Below are 21,376 nucleotides of genomic sequence, written 5' to 3'. Positions count from 1 at the left end.
TCTCGCATTTTAAATAAGATAATATTTTATTTATTAATTTAATATAAAAAAATTATGACCGTAAATCGTTGTAGTAAAATTGAAATGAGTTTTCCTTAAAAAATTGAAATAATTTTTAAAAATATTAAAAAATTAGGGTTATTTTTGAATGGATGTATTTGAATTCCATGATTTTAAATTTTTTGATTTGGTCGATAGAGAAAATTCAATTGAATTTCAAATTAAAAAAGTTAATAATATTTACAACATATTTCAAATATATCTAAGATGAGTGTTATTTGAAATATATTGTTCAAATTCTTTTTTGGGTCAAATTTCTTTTTCCATTTCAAATCTCTACAAATTTCGTATTGGATATTTTTTCCGAATTGTTGACGAATCAATACTAGACCAGAAGAAAAACTAAAATGATGATTAAGATTAATCCAATCATCCGACAATGGTATCTCTGAGTTCCAACAAAAAATATTTATTGTATTATATTTTATGAGTATACGAACATATGAAATTACTTTTTACTCCTTTATATATATATATATATATATATATATATATATATATATATATATATATATATATATTTGCTAAAAGATGGATCAAATCAAATTAGAAAAGGTAACCAACCTACTTCAAGGCAAGGTTAAAATAAATGGCTCCACTATTTCTTCCAACGGCTAGTTAAAATCTACGTGAAGCCCGAAATCCCGATCCTAACCGTTGATTGATCGTGAATCCAACGGATTCTATTCAGAACTTGGAATATGACCGTTAAAAGGGTAGCCCTTCAATTCCAACTTTTCATACCGTTCACTCTCCGCATAAACTCTTCTCCTTCATCACTTCTTGCAAAGAAAAAAGAGAGACAAGAATTACGCAGAAGAAGAGGGATTTCAATATTACATAGTGGCGACCGAAAACCAAGAAGGAGAGACACGAAACAGTCGTCTCCAGGTGTTTTTGTCATCGGTTTGGGCTAGCGTGGGTGGAGTTTTTGGCGGTCCAAGAAATTACAATTCCGAAGAATTTGGACTGGGAGAGGTAGATTTAGAGATGGCTTCAAAAGCTGTTGTTCCGGAGCAACCGAGAGGTAATGTTTTTTTTTTGTAAGTTTGTGTTTTGTAGTTAATTTATTTTTTATCCTGAATGATCATGAATTCGGTTGATTTTGTAGTGTGGTTGTGTTGAGTTTTGGTGATTATTGAAATGGGTCTTTGAATCTCTGAGGACTATTCCGATTTCCATTCTCCGTCAACTTTCAGTATAATCTTGAAGGGAACATTTATGATCTGCGTGGATTTTAGTTTCTTGTGGTTCTTTTGTTGTTTAGGAACTAATAAAGATGGATTTCTCGTTGACGGAGATTTTTTTCCCTCTTTGATTTAGGGTTAGGAGCAGCAAAGCAGAAGAATGGACAAGCCGAATGCAAAAACCGGCGAGTTCTCAGAGATATTGGAAATTTAGCAATTGCTCCAGCTGTAGTTGAGGGGAAGCCCCAAAATCAAATCACTCGCCCTGTAATAAGGTCCTCATATTTTTTACACGTGTACACACTGAATGATTCTTGGCTCTGTGCAAGTTATATAAGACTGGAGAAATTGATTCTTTTCTTTTTCTTTGAATTTCAGGGGTTTTGGAGCACAGCTATTGGAAAATGCTCAGGCTGCAACAGAAAAATACAACAGCAAGGTAGAATATTGAATTATATTTACATCTTCTCGGGTATTGTTTATAGTTTCATTTTCTTGAATCTTGAGTATTGCCGCCATATATTAAGATTTGACATTGTGCAGAAACCTGTGGTGGGAAAAGACTGTGCTGCGACAGCTGCTGTAGTACCTATGAAGGAACCACTCTTGCCAAAGCAAGAAGCTGTCATTGCCATCAGTTCTGATGAAAAAGAAATCTGCAAAAGTGAAAGGATAGTGAAGGAAGGATCATCAAAGAATCCCACCAAAACTCTGACTGCAATTCTTACTGCTAGAAGCAAGGTTTATAGTTTCGATCCAAATCCCGGTTTATTTATTATGTAATCGACAATTTATTATTCTCAACCCATACTTTTTTCAATCCTCTCTCTGACATGGACTGATTTGTTGATGTTTTACAGGATGCTTGTGGACTCAACAAGAAACCAAAGGATATCATAGTAGATATTGATGCATCAGACTTAGAAAATGAATTGGCAGCTGTCGAATATATTGAGGACATCTATAGTTTCTACAAGCTCGCAGAGGTGCATTTTATCTGTAGATTTTTCTAGAGAATATGGAGCCAAGATTTGGATTTAGAGAGCTGTGAATTATAGACAAAATCTCTCAATATTTCGAGTGTAACAGAAATATAGGATGATTAATAATTGCATATTTTAGAAAATGTGAATAAAAGTTGGCATCATTAGCAAATTTTCAAGTTTTTCCTTCCTGTGCCTTCTTTGCACATCTCATATTTACTATTTTCCAACCAGGGAGACGCTCGAGTTCACGATTACATGGATTCACAGCCAGAAATCAACTCTAAAATAAGAGCCATCCTTGTAGATTGGCTAGTTGAAGTCCACAGGAAGTTTGAGCTGATGCCTGAAAGTCTTTATTTGACAATCAATATAGTTGATCGGTTCCTATCGGTAAAAACTGTTCCAAGGAGGGAACTGCAGTTGGTTGGAATTAGCTCAATGCTCATTGCTTGCAAGTATGAGGAAATATGGGCACCAGAGGTAAATAAATAAGTAAAATAACATAATCCAATCTTTATTATTTCTCACAAAATTGAAGAAAAAGTTGTACTTATTTTTCTTTTATCCTTTGTTATAGGTAAGTGACTTTATAGCCATATCAGACAATTCATACGTCAGAGAACAAGTTCTTCTAATGGAGAAAGCAATTCTTGGAAAACTTGAATGGTATCTAACTGTTCCAACTCCATATGTTTTCTTGGTTCGATACATAAAAGCTTCGATACCATCCGATCACGAGGTATAAAATTGTGTTTATCATATTAATATGTATCCACGCTTTCCTTGCATCAATTTCCTAGACCTTTTCAAGTTCAATGTACGCCATTGAATTGTTGTTTCTGGCGACTCAGCTGGAGAACATGGCCTTTTTCTTAGCCGAACTTGGTTTGATGAACTACGCCACCGTCATACCATACTGCTCTTCAATGATTTCCGCATCTGCAGTTTATGCAGCACGCTGCACTCTTAACAAGAGACCCCTTTGGACCCCAACTCTTAAGCACCATACTGGCTATTCGGAAGATCAGCTGATGTAATGAACTCTACTATTTTTTCAACTTGTACACATATCAGAAGATGTTTTTCCCTACAATTTCATTGAAGTTGTTTCATATTTTGTTGTAGGGAATGTGCAATTCTTTTGGCCAGCTTCCACTCGGGTGTGGTGGAAAATAAACTTAAGGCAGTTGCTCGAAAGTACTCGAGCCCAGAGAGGGGTGCCGTAGCCTTGCTTCCTGCCGCAAAGGGACTTTTTTCCCAGCTTAAGAACACATCAACAAAATAGTTCACATCAACAAAATAACTATTTTGGGTTGTGTTTCAGTAGAAAGATCACTTCTGGAATGATCGATCTGTGTTAGCCTCTAGTGTGGATTTTGGCAATTACTTTGTCGGGATTGAAATGTTTTTCTCAGGTTATTATCATCACCTGCTGTCCAATTAGATTCATCATTAGTTATGTCAACTGTAATTTCTTCTGCCTTTTGGCATCTGAACATGATATAATATTCTTCTTTATCTTCTTTCTACTATTCGATGCTAAAAATGCAACAACAAAATTTGAAGACAGCTCTGCTAAAAACTATTCAACTGTGAAATCTGAGCATATTTAAGATCTGAGCATATTTATTAAGTGGCTCATTCCCAAAAGAGCAACAATAAGAACCAAATTATAATGTTATTATATTCGTAAAATCAGACAACACGACGACCTGGTCTACTTACTAATGGGAGCAAGAACAAGTTTCTTGGACCACACCAGCTGCAGCTTTGTTGTAGCTATGTTCCCAAGTATTTGTTGGGGTCGCTTGTGCATGAGGAATATGCTTAGGATGTTTTTCCGTCTTGTCGCCCTTAATTTGCTTAAGTGCATGCTTAAGAGAGGGTAGCAACGCCTCCATGCATTCAGCTACCGCATTTGGATTTCCCGGCATGTTTATTATCTATTAACTATTAAATTTAGAAACAAGCAGAGAGAGAAGAAATGTGTTAAACTTAATGTAATTGATTAAATAGCGGGCTCTTACCAATGTCGACCCTCTTATTCCAGCAACAGAGCGCGACAACACTGCAAATGGTGTCACCTGGTGATCACATCATGGCAGTAAGAAAAGAGGGGAATGGATTTTTCAAGGGTTTTTTGGCAATTTACGCCCTAGAAATAAGGAACCTCAGCATAATGTCCTTTTTTATACAAATTCTACCCTAAAAAAAGGATATGCCTTGCACATTGCACCCTTCTACCAGCTTCCAGCTTTCAGGGTAATTTCATCAACTTACTCAAGTCCAAGTTCGCTATTTACCTTGTGAGTATCTTGAATCACTTGGAATTTTTTCATTGCATTTACAGTGTTGGATTGAGTTTATGTTTTCAGTTTATCCCTGCATTGTCCTAGTCTTAGTCTTACATTCAAATTCACTATCACCTATTGCTACAGGAAAGTGACCAAAATAAATTACCTTGCCTCAAAAAGGCTGTTATAAATTGATATTCAGGCTGAAAATTCACAGGAGATCTGTAGAAGGGTGCTATCTTATATATATTTAAATTATAAGATAGAACCTCCAAAAGGAAATCTATTTACCTTTAAACTCTCTTGCATCATAACGTGCTGTAAACCAGGTGTTTCCTTTTGTATCACTTCTTTAGTAGCTTCTGGTGTAACATCCCTAGGGGAGAAGCCAGTACCACCTATTTTGTTTTGCATGTTTTACTCAAAAAATTTCGTTGAAAAGTAACAATCCAGCAAAGTGTGTAAAAAGATAGATACACCAACTAGGAAAGAGTATCTATGCAATTACCAAGGGTCAGAATGAGATCTATTTTATCAACGTCGCTCCACCTCTCCAAGAATTCCTTGATTCGTGGAATTTCATCCAGAACGACAGCTGTTGTGATTACCTTTGCACCTCCTAGTTTTTCTGATGATGAATTCACAACAGATACAGCACGTGGACCACTAATGAAATTAAAAAAAAAAAAGTAACTGAGTCATCAGTGCTCAAAGCAGAATGGTGTGTCGCTCTATATTATTCACATAAAAGGTGGAGTTTCTACTAAAATTATCACCATAGTAGCAAAAGTCATATCAAGGCAAAGTTTCTCAATCGGCCGAAATTGTCACAAATTCTTCAGTACACCCATTATTCGCTTTCACATGGATGTAACTCAAATTGTGTAATTGTTCTAGCATCATTAAAGTGACCTTTCAGGAACAATGATCCAAAAAGATGTATCATGATGCACCTTTTTGTCTAATTCAATATTTATTGCTGAAGTGCCCATACAATAACAGTACACTAGCAAGATCCAACATTAGAGACTGCCAAGCAAATGATATACAAATAACTATCTAATTCAGCTTACATACTTATAAGAATGACACGGTGATGCGAAATTACCTCCGATCAGGCCCTGCCCCAGATGCAACTGTATCACTCACTGTGAGGATAGCCACTCTAACCCCTGATTCTTCAAGCTTGCCAACTTCTGCTTTGTTTGGAGCACTTTCTTGTGTTATGCACACTGAATTTGGCGTGGGTAAACTTCTGGTCCCAGCAGTACAACTTAAATCAGAAATGAGAATTGCCGGTACATAAGTTCCAGCAGGAATCAGGTTGCCTGTTGCTGGAAGCTCCAATAAGGCATTTGCGGACTTCATACTCAATAGTCGACTGCTAATTTGGTGACCAGTACTCTCAGCAACAAATCTGTAACTCACAAAAAGAGCAAATAATTGTTTTATCAAAAACGGTTATTGGGCAAGGGTTAAGAACATAGGAGACTGCCAGTGTGTTTGCATAGAGAATCTTTCTTTGCCAAGTAAAGCAAACGCTCAGTTAGACTTAATTTTGAAAGAGCTTTAAGAAAAAGGCAAAAGCAAGAAGTCAGAAAATACAGTTCTTATTTCTTCAACTTCAGTTTCTCTTAAAAACATGAAAAAAATATTTTTCTACCATCATATTCAAATAGAATATTTTCCACTATCATATTCAAATATAAATCAGCTTTTGTTTTTATTCAAGAAAGCACTTCACAAACCAATCAACAAGTGTTCTTCAAGCTAAATGCAACTGTATAAAAAACACACCCTTTACACAACCAAAAACTTTTCACACACGACACATTTACACGGGGAAAAACATATTCAGTACTCAAAATTTGCTCTCCTCACCCAGAATTTTTGGAACCATCAGCTTCCCAATAAACAGTGGCGCGATGAAATTCTGGACGGACTGGATCTACCTTTATTGACTGCTTAAGACGAGCATGTATTCTACCAAACAAGATCATTGACATTAAGAAAATTTCAGTTAAGTGAAAGATTTATAAATTAATAAAAATGATTAGTCCGATACCAAACAGAAATATTGAAAGAGAGAGATCTACAATTCTTAAAAACCTTGGAAGGTGAGGGTGAGTCCATCCAAAAAGATGTCGAATTGTAGGAACCACAAAAAGATGGTAACAGACTAAACAACTGACTGGGTTTCCAGGCAAACCAAAAGCAAGAATCTTACTTCCAACACTGTTTTCAGTTGACCCAGGAAGAACCTCTGCAAATGTGATGGGCTTCCCAGGTTTCATGAAAACCTGAATGAAAAATCCAGTCAAAGAAGCAACTTTTATCAAAACCCTAAGGAATCATGAAATTAGGAAATATAAGGGGAAAATAAGAAACTTATACGAATTTAACTGCAGAGTACAATTATCAATTAATGCAAACCCCCTCTCCTACAATTTCGCACCTATATTAAACCAAAGTAAAGTCAACTTCGAGCCAAACTTTGCATGGACTACCTTGTGAAAATATAATTTTCCTCTCTTTTCAAGTAAGGGTCTGACATAATCCCTGTCTCCCATTGAAACACCACCAGAAGATAATAAGATATCGATTCCAGAAGAAAATGCTTGATCAAAAACCCTCTGGATCTCTTTTTCATCATCACGAACTATACCAAGGTCAAGAACTTTGCACTGTTGATGTATTGCAGCAGCAAGAAGCATTGCACGGTTGGAGTCCCTAATCTGAAGAAGCACAGAGTACATTAAGGCATAGGATACATTTTATGGAAAACCAATAGGGCTAATGTTATTTGTGAACTGTAACGTCTGGAACTTCTTTCCCAACAAAAAAATGGAGAAAGTAGCGAGAAGAAAAAGAAAGATAACTATGGATAGATAGGAGGTAAATTAATGTAAATCAGACCATAAACTCGAGGTTTTTTCCTTAGAGAGTAGAAAGATTGGCTGTGACCATGTAGAGAGAAGCTTAAGCTGGTGAAAGTTAAGACAACTGGGTGTTCTTCGAACAAAAAACAAATCATTGTCAATGGGCATGCACGCAAGATTGGAACTTTTACCCACATACCTTAAGCTATAGGATCAAAGCATAAGCTAATTAATATTCGAGGACATAAGCAACTAATGTTTGTTGACTAAATTCATTTCAGAGAGGGGCAGGGGGAGGCATAAGAAAAGGCATTAAAGGTAAGAAAACTTGAGAGGCGAAAGAATGATTGACAGTTCATTATGTGACCGTAAATGCATTTGAAGTTTGAACACAGCCTTTGTGAAAAGTCGATCACCAAAATGTCGACTCAAACACTTGCAAGGGGTAAATAATCACAAAAAGATAAAATTAATATGGAAACATTTTCACTACCTGACCACGATTTAAAGACTCGTTAGTCGGCTCAACAAGTTCATCACCAGTCGAAAGCACTGCAATCTTGGGGGTTGGATATACCTGCGCGATCGAATTGTCAAAAACAGAAAGTAATAGGTGGAGGAGGAAGAGAGACATGCACAGAATGGACTTAAATAAAAAAGGAATACCTTTACGTTTGTCACACCCAAAGCGGCCATTAGACCAATCTCCGCAGCACCCACTTGTTCCCCAGATTTCAACACTACTTCACCTTGAGCTATATCACTCCCCTAGCAAATGAATTTATGAGGAAATTTAATCATAAAAATATTCACATTAATGCTAAGGTTTGAATACACAAATGTAAGAAACAGCAAACATCTTCGTACCACTGGTCGAATATCACATCCTTGTGAAACTGATTTTAATATTTGTACTCGCTTTAAATCATCTGATGTACTCCCTACTATAGCGTCCTCTACTTGCACAACAGCATCGGCACCATCAGGAATTGGTCCTGGAAAAAAACAGGTTCAATAGTCAATCCAGTTACGCTACATGTCACCTTATTGGCTGGGTATTGGAAACAATGAAGCAGGAACTTTTGAAATCATTCTGAATCTTAACTAAGAACTCTGAACCTTGACCTCCAATACCACTTCACATGTCCCAATTCCATCCGGAATGTACAAACAAGAATTATTTGAAATTCTGAGCAAACAATTTATGAAACAATAAAATGAGAAAATTCAACCAAAAGTTGAACAGTCAATCTACAACAAAAAACTCACCTCCAGTTGTAACATACGCAATCGTTCCGGGTGTCACTGTGACACCAATTCCATCATTTCCAGCTCTTGACTCGGTAATTACAGGGTATTCACCAGGACCGTCTGATGCGAGGACAGCATATCCATCCTACATATATAACAAGATCGAAGTAATCAATTCCCAGAAGACCATGAAAGAATCAAATTTGAACATTCTTAACACCCAATGAATAACAATTTCAAGCATATCACTGAATCAATACCCATGATATGGTAAAAATCCTATCAAATATCAATTATATTTTAGAGATATTACAAAATATTAAGTGTGGATATGCGCTGATCAAGTTGCCATCATCATCCCACAAAAGAATTAGGAAGAAAAAAGAAGCTCAGACACAATCATTTACAGGAAAATAAAAAATTATGTATAGACAGAAACTGACCTTGATAGACGCCCGGTAAGGAGGCAGGGGGTCGCGAGAGGTGACGTCCTGTGCCAAGATTTTGCCCAATGACTCGTAGATGGACACCGTCACAGGCGGCCTCCTTTTAGCAACACTGAGCACTGCTTCAATGGCTTCCTCCACGGATATCATTTTAACATCACTGTCGCAATTCATCGCAGCTCCTTAGGAGATTGGGGTAAAAGAACAGCTGTTTTTTCTTCTTTGTCTCGGACTGCTCGAACTCCAAGAAAGATGCTCGTTTTCTTGTCTACTTCTCGGTAGTATCTTTTGGGGATAAGATCCTCTGCTGTGGGGGAATCCACTGCAGAGGGTGCTGTGGACATTTAGTCCATAGAACAACTCAAAAAAAAAAAATTTATTTTTTAAAAAAATTGATATTTTTATATTTTAATTATTTTTAAATTAAAATTATATTTTTTATTTTAAAATATGTGATTAATAATTCAATTTAAATTTACCATTTTATCGTGTTACAAATATATATTGTGGTAGTAAAATGACGTCTCTCTTATTACTTTTTCTTTTATAATTTTTTCAACTCTTTTTTTAAAAAAAATTGTTAATAAAAATTTAATTTTTTTTTACAAATATGTAATTCTGAACGAACAAGAAAAAACGACGGTACATTTAATTTGTTTTAATATTATAGTTCTTTTTAAAAAAAACTATATTTTTTATCTTGTTAATTTTTTATTTAGAAGTTAAATTTTGTTATAAATATGTTGTTTAATAAAATTTTAACTACTAAATAAAAAATTAACAAAATTAAAAAAAGAGAAAATAGTTTTTTTTTTAAAATTATAATATTAAAAAAATTGAATGTACACATATTTGTAACAAAAAAGTAAATTTTTTTAACATTTTTTAAAAAAAGAGTTGAAAAATTTATAAAAAAAAATAATAAGAGAAACATTATTTTACCACCACAATATATATTTGTAACCAAAGATAAAATTGTAACTTTAAATTGGAATATTAATCACATATTTTAAAATAAAAATATAATTTTAATTTAAAAATAATTAAAATATAAAAATATCAATTTTTTTTTTAAAAAAAAATTAGTAGTGCTATGGACTAAATGTCCACAGCACCCTCTGCTGTGGATTCCCCCACAGCAGAGGGTGCTGTGGACATTTAGTCCATAGCACAACTCAAAAAAAAAAATTTATTTTTTAAAAAAATTGATATTTTTATATTTTAATTATTTTTAAATTAAAATTATATTTTTTATTTTAAAATATGTGATTAATAATTCAATTTAAATTTACAATTTTATCGTGTTACAAATATATATTGTGGTAGTAAAATGACGTCTCTCTTATTACTTTTTCTTTTATAATTTTTTCAACTCTTTTTTAAAAAAAATTGTTAATAAAAATTTAATTTTTTTTTACAAATATGTAATTCTGAACGAACAAGAAAAAACGACGGTACATTTAATTTGTTTTAATATTATAGTTCTTTTTAAAAAAAACTATATTTTTTATCTTGTTAATTTTTTATTTAGAAGTTAAATTTTGTTACAAATATGTTGTTTAATAAAATTTTAACTATTAAATAAAAAATTAATAAAATTAAAAAAAAGAGAAAATAGTTTTTTTTTTTAAAATTATAATATTAAAAAAATTGAATGTACACATATTTGTAACAAAAAAGTAAATTTTTTTAACATTTTTTTAAAAAAAGAGTTGAAAAATTTATAAAAAAAAATAATAAGAGAAACATTATTTTACCACCACAATATATATTTGTAACCAAAGATAAAATTGTAACTTTAAATTGGAATATTAATCACATATTTTAAAATAAAAATATAATTTTAATTTAAAAATAATTAAAATATAAAAATATCAATTTTTTTTTTAAAAAAAAATTAGTAGTGCTATGGACTAAATGTCCACAGCACCCTCTGCTGTGGATTCCCCCACAGCAGAGGATCTTGATCCTATCTTTTGTGGGCAAAAATTTGTTCGAGAGACGAATTTACGGATTCTCTGTTGGGTTATTCGTGATAAAATATATAGTTTTTTTTTTATGTTAAAAGATTACTTTCTATGGGGAATATCGATCACACATAACGCTTATTAAATTTTTTTTTCAAGAATTTTGTACAAGTAAGTAAACAAGTGGGATTTGGTGTTATATTTTAGTGCTTTATTTTTTTATTTAAATTAAACTAAACTTTGTGATTCCATCCATTTCATTTACTTGTTTGGAACCAAACCCAATGGTTTAGATGTAGTTCTGGCGTCAGTATCGGATGATTTTGGGGTTATTTTTTGTGATTTTATTATTATTTAAATTTTGTGATTCAATCAATTTCATATTTTTTTATTGATGAATCGAGAAATGTTTGATGATAGATCGAATGGAACCGAATCGAATGTTTTAATATAGTTTTGATGCTGGTACCGGATAATTTTGGTCTTGATTTATCAATGTTTGAACCAATTTGAACTGAAATTTAACAACAAACAATAATTGAATTAATTAAAATTAATTATTTGATCCACAAACAATTGTTCTACTATTAAAAAATGTCATTGTATTTTGTAATAAAAAAATTGAAGCGGATTTAATAAATTTAAAAGTCTTATTACCAATAGAATGTAAATCTGGAAAAAAATTATTTAAAAGATGTATAAAAAAAACTAGCATCTAAGCAAATATTTGATAGAAGACAGAACTTTATTTGTATATGATTTCAGCTTCAAATGTAAAAGATCTTGTAATTTTTTACCAGATTTCTTTATTGTGAATATAAGTGAAAAAGTTTATTCAAACAGCTCAAGACTTCTAAGCCTGCTTCTTCAGCTTATAAGATGGAATTACAAAGAGAAAACTTAAGTGAAATTTTAAAATACATGTCTGCTATTTTTTTAAAAATATATATATATTAGAGAATTTTTCTTTCTTTCTTCTTTATGCTTTCGGCCGAACTATAAGTGTATACATATATATAATTTTTGTCATTTGAAATAAATCAACCAACATATTATTTGAAAATCCAAAAGAACGCAATGCAAAACATAAAATCGTAAACCGTCAAACTAAACCTAAAATTAGCATTTTTCAAAATAGCAAATATTCTTAAATCCTCTCAAAATTTCTCAAAGCATTAAAGTCATAAAAGCTTTAAAGTAATCTTAAATCATAATAATGTGGAAAACTACCAAAGGTCATCGGGTTATGTGCACTATCAGCATAGCTAGTTCAACCATCAAGTCTTTAATCATCAACAAAATCATACTCACCTGCATCATTCACATCTAGTGAGTCTATTGACTCAATAAACATTAACCATGATAACAAGCAATGCATATACATTCACAAACAACAGTGAAATATACTTTTAGTAAAATAGTTTTTTATGAACATGCATAAAACTTTGAACCTTTTTTTTCTTTCATCATATTCATTTTTCCTTTCATCATATACGATACGTTTCCTTTTCATTGAATTCAGATCGTTATTTGTGACTTCCGTTTCAGCTTTTGGTCGATGAATCCATCTACGTCTAACCATGGTACCAGGTGACGAGGACATCATCGACACTCTCACTCGTCAACTGAGCATTGACCTTACATATCATCATATCCTTTCATTTTAATCATAATCAAGTCATCTCCTTCAACTTTTCATTTTATTCATCACTTATAAAAATTTCATGCTTATATATCATTTTTTCCTTTAAACTAAACATGCAACACATCTTTTTGCATTATCGTTTTCATCATAAAATCCCATAAACTTTCAAGATAAATATTTTAACATTCATTACAGCATTCAGGGCACTGCAAGGACGTCTAACATTTTTTCCAGGTGTAAAGTGACCTTTTTGCCCCCAAATCCTAACTTTCCCAAATTATCCTTGGACCTTAAAACGCTGACCTTAATCTATCCAAATTTAACATAACACCTTAAAATATACACATAAATATTTCTTAGACATAAACTTAAGCTTCTTGACTAATTTTTCAATTCGTTTTAAAACTTGAACACATGTCTCAGTTAAAACCGAATCGACTAGAAACTTAACCAAATCTTACTAAACTTGAATCATAAATTATTAACATCTAATCATACCCTATAAAACCCAAATCACCATTTATAACCCTTAATGACGCCTAGAACCTTGGTGGAAAATTCTGCACTAAATCGAAGCAAACCCTAGCTCGACCAAATGACACGTCCCTCAACTCCAACCCTTAACCAACGTGACCAGCCCTTAACCAGCCATACTAGGAAAATTACCGGGCCAACAAGCTGCTGGACCGAGCTTAGAGATCCTAGCACAAACAGCCCCCAAACTCGAGCCCTACATGGCTTGCGCGACTCCACCTAGCATCGATAGCCCTTCTCTTCGTACCAGGTGCCCCTTGACCCATCTAGGACCATGACTAGCCCCCTTTAGGACCCTTGGACGTGACCCTACAGCAGCTAGCAGTCGTGCCCTTCTAGGAACCCGAATTCGAACCCTCGTGTTAAATACATATAATATGGTATGAATAACGAGTTAAGGAAGATTAAAGTGTGCTATTGCGTGAAAATCAATACTTGACGCGAGGAACGTTGACGGAGAGACGGGGGAAGAAGCTTGCTGAAATTTTCCTCAAAGTTCACGTGAATAGCTTGAAAAGTGAGTGTGTGTGCTTGTGGTTGGCTGCTAGGGAGAGTCCTAGTGTTTTTGAAGCTTGAGGCATGAGTTTGAGTATTTAGGGTGCAGGAAATTCCAAAGCTTTGGTATATAATAATATGGTACAAGTTTATGCCCAATAATCTAATATAGTAGGTCCATTAGAATGTGGGGACCCGGGCTCTAACTCTATTCTTTTGGGATTTAATTGGATCTTTGTTCGAAAATGTGGGTCAAAATTTTGCTTTTAACTTTAATTCAAATGTATTAACTAAAGCATAACATATCTCGATAGAAATTAAACAACGTAATGTACATACAAGTCTGTTCGTACAAACATACACTAGTGTTCAAATGACAACTACAAACATAAGTAGTACAAGTTTCATAAGAAAACACTAGTAATCTGCAATGCCCGAAATCTCCACGCTATCATCATCTCTCATCTAGCTCGTGACCCAGATCCTGCCCCACCTGTTGCCATGCACACATACAGACACGACAACAGCCGGATAACTCCGGTGAGAACATATCCCAGTATAAAACATGGATGCATGCAATGTAATAATCATGTACAAATGCATAGCATAAATCAAGTAACATGAATATAAATCTAAATATGTAGTAGAATACAAATCTGTATTCAACATTCAAATCTTGACTCGACTCTTTTCTAATCTAGGGATCCCAGTGTGAATAAGACGGTCTGTTACCTACCCAACCACTCGGGGCAACGGTACGTCTTATTCCTAGACTTCGGTCAACTCTGTATCGAGGGTCTACACATATAGCAAATCTGCTCCTATGCGTCGATACACCGAAACGTCTAGTTTTGGCAAGTCTGCCAATCTCTCCTATCTCAGGACTCGAATATAAATCAATAAACAAGGCATTACATAATCAAATGTAATAACAATCTAGTATGTGATTTAGGGAAACTCGTATCAAATCTGAATCGAGTTGTGCAATCCCGTGACCACATGAATTATACCTTTCTTGTCGCACTGTCTGTCGAGCTCTCGAATCAAATGTCAAACATGTCACTTCAAATCTGAAATGGCAATGTAGATATACTTTCTATCAATATACATCTCAATGTACAATTCTGTAATCGATTTCAATGTAATTCAACGGCGTAACGGCGTAGTCTCGCGATACCGATAACTCAATCTCAACATTCTCAATCATAATCAACTCATAAACTCATCAACCTCAATACATAAGCTGAAATCTGTACCATTTTAACGTAATACATGCTGGAAACTAACAATCGTAGCAAATAACATCCGTTTCTTGATGCGGTTACGAATATACCATGCTCAATACCTCAAGAACACAATATAACTAACATATTACAATTTCTCCAACATCTATAATTCAAAACATGTTGGAATTACATAAAACTTACGTCACATTGTAGCCGTCGATGTAAGGAGTACAAATCTTACCTCGGAACACAAATCGAATGGCTAAATCTCGTACAATCACCACTCTAAGATCAAAAGAAATGGAAGCTCCCTCCTTGAAGTTCCCTCTCGGCTGAATCATCTGAGCAAAAGGAGTTGGTGACACATAATCTATATTGCATGGTTTATAACACATGGTTCATTCTTCATAAGCCACGCATAACCGCGGGTGCGGTACACTAACAGCGCGGGTGCGCTGTGCTCACGGCGAATTAATCTAACATTGCAGCACCTAGACCGCGGGTGCGGTCCTTACATGACCGCAGGTGCGGTCTCACACCACGGGTGCGGTCGTGCTAGCACCGCGGGTGCGGTGTCTGTTCGCACATTTCCCTCAATTTTCTATCACCTACACCGCGGGGGCGGTAGTCCTAGCACCGCGGGTGCGATGTGGCTTCGGCCCTGCTGCTCAAAATCTCATAATTCATGCATTCTTATTTCCACAAGTCTAACATCAATGACAACGAATAATTCTCGAGCCTTACATTTCTCCCCCTCTTAGACAAGAGTTCGTCCTCGAACTCACAAGCAATTATTCATGCAGTTATATACAAAATTGTAAAGTCAAATCGGGAAGAAAGACTCACATCATAAGAATAGCTCGTGATGCCTCTGTCTCATTTCAGACTCTGTCTCCCAAGTTGCTTCCTCGATGCCATGACGACTCCACTGAACCTTCACAAGCGGAATAGTCTTGGTTCTAAGCTGTTTCTCCTTCTGATCAAGAATCTGTATCGGTCGCTCAACATAGCTCAAAGTATGATCTAACTCGGCTTCGTCAGGGTGAATGACATGAGAATCATCCGGCATATATTTGCGCAACATCGATACATGAAAAACATCATGTATACCGGACAATGAAGGAGGAAGAGCAAGTCTGTAAGCTCGATCGCCAATCTTCTCAAGGATTTCATACGGACCGACGTATCTAGGAGACAACTTTCCTCGCTTGCCAAATCTGACAACGCCTCTGAAAGGTGAAATCTTCAGAAATACTCTGTCTCCCTGTTCGAATATTAACGGTCTGCGTCTGATATTGGCGTACTTCGCTTGCCTATCCTGTGCCATCTTCATTCTCTTCTGAATGATCTTCACTTTCTCAGTCATCGCACGAATCATATCAGGCCCCAACTCTGGTACCTCAGAAATATCATCCCAGTACAACGGAGATCTGCACTTCTTTCCGTATAAAGCTTCGAACGGTGCCATCTCTATGCTCGTCTGATAGCTGTTGTTGTATGAAAACTCACATAACGGCAAGGAATCCTGCCAACTAGTACCAAAGTCTAGTACTACAGCTCTCAGCATATCCTCTAAAGTCTGGATAGTCCGCTCTGACTGTCCGTCTGTCTGGGGATGATAAGCAGTGCTCAGGTGTAAAGTCGTACCTAAAGCCTGCTGCAAGCTGTGCCAAAAATGAGAAGTGAATCGTGGATCACGGTCTGATACGATCGACTTCGGCACACCGTGCAATCTGACGACCTCTCTGACATATAACTCTGCCATCTGATCGTGTCTATAGGTCATTCTGTACGGAATAAAGCACGCTGATTTGGTCAGTCTATCAATGATGACCCAAATCGAATCACAGCCCCGGGATGATCGAGGTAACTTCGTCACGAAATCCATGGAAATGTGGTCCTATTTCCATTCAGGAATAGACAAACTCTGAAGTAAACCTCCGGGCTTCTTTCTCTCTGCCTTCACCTGCTGGCAATTTAGGCATCTAGACACGAATTCTGCAATGTCTGTCTTCATCTGCTTTCCACCAGAATTGTGTCTTCAAGTCGTTATACATCTTCCTGCCACCAGGATGAATGCTGAACCGACTACAGTGTGCCTCCGACATGATCTGTCGTCTCAAATCTGAAATCTCTGGCACTACTAAGCGGTTATTCACATATAGAACAGAATCTCTGACCTGATATTCTGAGATATGTCCAGCTCTGACCATATCAATCGATTTCTGCACACTCGGATCAGTCCTCTGCGCTTCTTTGATCCTCGAAATCAGATCTGGCTCAATCTGAATCGCAGCAAGTCGCAGCGGTCTACTCTCTGTATCAAATGTCAATCCAGACAAGCAACAATCTTTTACTAAATTTGATACACCTATAGTCGACAAGGACAAAGAACATACCTTTCGACTTAAGGCGTCTGCCGCTGCATTCGACTTTCCTGGATGGTATTTGATCTCGCAATCAAAATCTTTCAGCAGATCAAGCCATCGTCGCTGCCTCATGTTCAACTCTGACTGAGAAAAGAGATACTTCAAGCTCTTATGATCGGAATAGATCTCAAATTTCTCGCCATACAGATAATGACGCCAGATCTTAAGTGCAAAAACAATCGCCGCCAATTCAAGATCATGAATCGGATAACGAGTCTCGTGCGGCTTCAGCTGTCTAGAGGCGTATGCTATCACGTGCCCTCGCTGCATAAAAACACATCCTAACCCTCTGTGAGATGCGTCACAGTATACAACGAATTCACCTGTACCTGCAGGAATTGTCAAGACAGGCGCACTAGTCAGCCTCTTCTTCAGCTCTACAAAACTGGCTTCACAATCTTCGGACCACACAAATGGCATATTCTTCTGTGTCAAATGGGTGATAGGCTTCGCTATACTGGAGAAATCTCGGATAAAACGTCGATAATACCCGGCTAGACCCATGAAACTGCGTATCTCAGGCACAGAAGTCGGTCTCGGCCAACTGATCACAGCCTCAACTTTACTCGGATCTACCGCAATATCATCTCCAGATATAATATGCCCCAAGAAGACAACCTGTCGCAACCAGAATTCACACTTGGACAGTTTGGCATACAACTGCTCATTTCTCAAAGTCTTCAATACAATCCTCAGGTGATCTGCATGCTCAGTCAAACTTTTCGAATACACCAAAATGTCGTCAATAAACACAATCACAAAATCATCTAAATATTTCTGAAAGATGCGGTTCATCAAACTCATAAACACTGCTGGTGCATTCGTCAAACCGAAAGGCATAACAACAAACTCGTAATGCCCATACCTGGTTCGGAATGCAGTCTTCGGAATATCAACGTCTCTAACTCTGAGCTGATGATACCCTGATCTTAAATCAATCTTCGAATATACCGAAGATCCCTGTAACTGGTCAAATAAATCGTCGATGCGCGGCAACGGATATTTGTTCTTCACTGTTGCCTTGTTCAACTGTCTGTAATCAATACACAGTCGCATCGAACCATCTTTCTTTCTAACGAAAAGCACCGGAGCACCCCAAGGTGATACACTGGGTCTGATATATCCCTTGGACAGAAGATCCTCCAACTGTGCTTTCAACTCTTTCAGCTCTATCGGTGCCATCCTATATGGAGCTCTCGAAATAGGAACACTGCCTGGCACAAGATCTATGCTGAAATCAACCTCTCTAACTGGAGGCAACCCCGGAATCTCATCAGGAAAAACATCTGCAAACTCGCAAACCACTGGCAAATCTGCCAATGCTGGGCTCGACTTCAGTAAATCTACTGAATATACGAGAAAGCCCTCTGCTCCTCTCTGAAGCAGTCTACTCATAGTCAGAGCAGATACTAAGGGAATCCGAGATCTGGAACCCTTGCCGTAGAATTTCCACTCATCTGTCATCTCGGGTCTGAATCTGACAATCTTGTGGAAACAATCTACAGTGGCCCTGTACCTGGTTAACATGTCTATACCAACTATACAGTCAAAATCAGCTAAACCAAGTACTACACAATCAAGATCGATCTCATGCCCCTCAAACTGAAGCATACAGTGTCTAACAGTAGTCACAGATATCAAACCGCTTCCCAACGGAGACGTTATAGACACTACCGTAGACATCGACTCAACAGGAAATGAATGTCTCAATGCAAAATGTTCAGATATGAATGTATGAGATGCCCCTGTGTCTATCAACACATATGCAGGATAACCGCAAAGAAAACAGCTACCTGCAATAACGTCATCTGGCGCCTCCTGCGCCTGCTCCTCTGTCAGGGCAAAAACACGTGCCTGCTGTCGGGGAGGCTGACTCACCGTCTGACTACCTCCTGGTCTCTGCTGGGTCTGTGTAGAGGGTGGCTGGAAAGAGTGTACAGAAGATGCCTGTCTCTCCATCTGTGGCGCTGGTGCTGATGATCCGGTGCTCTGGAATCGTTGTGCACCTCTCTGGGGACAAACTCTGGCGAAGTGTCCCTGTTGCCTACAGATGTTGCAGCGTCCCAGAACTCCTTGACATTGCTCCGTCGCATGTCGTCCTCCACACGAGCTACAGTATACGCCACTGTAATCTGACCCTTGACCTCTCTGTCGAGATCCACTCGAACTCGATGAACTACTCCCAGATTTCTTAAACTGTTTGCCTTTAGCCTTCAGAAATTCCTTCTTACCACTACCACTAGCTCCGCTGTCAAAACGAGGAGGAGGTGGTGGAAACTGTACGGTAGTAGGCTGTGGCGGTCTCTGCCCCTGAACACCGTAAGAAGCTCCTCGCTGCCTGATCAGGCCAGCCTCGGCTCCCTTAGCTCTGTTCAGTGCCTCTGAAAAAGTATTAGGCCGTCCCGTGTTCACCAAAGTAAATACATCTGGGTTCAACCCGTTGATGAACTGATCGGCCACTGCCTCGTCGTTCCCGGCCACATGCGGTGCAAATCGTAGCAATGCAGAAAATTTAGCCACATATTCCTCGACGTTCCACTGTCCCTGCTTCAAATTCGCAAATTCAGCTCCCTTATCTTTCCGGTAGGAGACGGGGAAGAAGCGCTGATAAAACTCATCTTTGAAGACTTTCCACGTGATGTCAATGCCTCGGTGCTCCAAGGCTCTCTTCGTAATCAACCACCAACTCTTGGCAACCTCCTGCATCTGATGCCCTATCAACTTCACACGTCGCTCATCAGTATATGCCAAAGACTCAAACAACATCTCGATATCATCAAGCCAGCTCTCGCACTCTACTGCACTCTCTGTGCCCTTCAGGGTAGGCGGATGGAAAGACTGGAATCTCTTCAATAAAGTCTCCATCGGTGTAGCGGTGACGTCCATCTGTACACCTGATGTGCTACCCTGCTCTGGCTGTGGTATACGTCTAGGCGGCATAGATCTGATTATCAAACCGATTAGTACACAATCAATATCATCTGTCTCAGCCCTCCTCTGATCATAGACTCTGATCGAGAATCGGTTCTGATTCAGGCTTGAAATGCTGTAAATCAATTCAGATAATACAACACAACATATAATAGGGAAAGCAATAATCATGCTAGCATCTCAAAAGCAAGGAAGATGACTCGATCTACCCCGCCCATTCTATTCTATCTTAATCTACAGAACCTACTGCTCTGATACCACCTGTTGTGGGGACCCGGGCTCTAACTCTATTCTTTTGGGATTTAATTGGATCTTTGTTCGAAAATGTGGGTCAAAATTTTGCTTTTAACTTTAATTCAAATGTATTAACTAAAGCATAACATATCTCGATAGAAATTAAACAACGTAATGTACATACAAGTCTGTTCGTACAAACATACACTAGTGTTCAAATGACAACTACAAACAAAAGTAGTACAAGTTTCATAAGAAAACACTAGTAATCTGCAATGCCCGAGATCTCCACGCTATCATCATCTCTCATCTAGCTCGTGACCCAGATCCTGCCCCACCTGTTGCCATGCACACATACAGACACGACAACAGCCGGATAACTCCGGTGAGAACATATCCCAGTATAAAACATGGATGCATGCAATGTAATAATCATGTACAAATGCATAGCATAAATCAAGTAACATGAATATAAATCTAAACATGTAGTAGAATACAAATCTGTATTCAACATTCAAATCTTGACTCGACTCTTTTCTAATCTAGGGATCCCGGTGTGAATAAGACGGTCTGTTACCTACCCAACCACTCGGGGCAACGGTACGTCTTATTCCTAGACTTCGGTCAACTCTGTATCGAGGGTCTACACATATAGCAAATCTGCTCCTATGCGTCGATACACCGAAGCGTCTAGTTTTGGCAAGTCTGCCAATCTCTCCTATCTCAGGACTCGAATATAAATCAATAAACAAGGCATTACATAATCAAATGTAATAACAATCTAGTATGTGATTTAGGGAAACTCGTATCAA

The 21,376-nt window shown here is 37.1% G+C and overlaps 2 protein-coding genes across 3 annotated transcripts; one reads left to right on the top strand and one right to left on the bottom strand.

Annotated features, from left to right (window-relative positions):
• Window positions 1-791: 791 nt before the first annotated feature.
• On the top strand, window positions 792-3,755 carry LOC140834111 (G2/mitotic-specific cyclin S13-7). 2 transcript variants are annotated; one of them, XM_073198753.1, is made up of 9 exons: window positions 792-1,087; window positions 1,384-1,506; window positions 1,670-1,686; window positions 1,791-1,988; window positions 2,108-2,233; window positions 2,465-2,713; window positions 2,811-2,972; window positions 3,085-3,266; window positions 3,359-3,755. In XM_073198753.1, the coding sequence occupies exons 1-9, from the start codon at window positions 1,051-1,053 to the stop codon at window positions 3,516-3,518; spliced, it is 1,254 nt and encodes a 417-aa protein (XP_073054854.1). In that variant the 5' UTR covers window positions 792-1,050; the 3' UTR covers window positions 3,519-3,755. The 2 variants fall into 2 exon arrangements, with proteins under 2 accessions (XP_073054854.1, XP_073054853.1); XM_073198752.1 differs by having other exon boundaries at window positions 793-1,087; window positions 1,384-1,522; window positions 1,626-1,686.
• Window positions 3,756-3,862: 107 nt separating this feature from the next.
• On the bottom strand, window positions 3,863-9,386 carry LOC140834110 (molybdopterin biosynthesis protein CNX1). The gene is made up of 13 exons (XM_073198751.1): window positions 9,101-9,386; window positions 8,676-8,802; window positions 8,274-8,401; window positions 8,073-8,174; window positions 7,900-7,983; window positions 7,035-7,262; window positions 6,637-6,827; window positions 6,409-6,510; window positions 5,636-5,944; window positions 5,036-5,193; window positions 4,819-4,925; window positions 4,261-4,317; window positions 3,863-4,176 (listed from the first exon to the last, which is right to left on the bottom strand). The coding sequence occupies exons 1-13, from the start codon at window positions 9,275-9,277 to the stop codon at window positions 3,958-3,960; spliced, it is 1,989 nt and encodes a 662-aa protein (XP_073054852.1). The 5' UTR covers window positions 9,278-9,386; the 3' UTR covers window positions 3,863-3,957.
• Window positions 9,387-21,376: the final 11,990 nt, after the last annotated feature.

Source organism: Primulina eburnea, chromosome 6 (assembly GCF_022965805.1).
Source record: "Primulina eburnea isolate SZY01 chromosome 6, ASM2296580v1, whole genome shotgun sequence".
Classification (NCBI taxonomy): domain Eukaryota; kingdom Viridiplantae; phylum Streptophyta; class Magnoliopsida; order Lamiales; family Gesneriaceae; genus Primulina; species Primulina eburnea.
The sequence above is the reverse complement of the archived record's forward strand: the minus strand, read 5'-3'. Positions and strand labels throughout refer to the sequence as shown.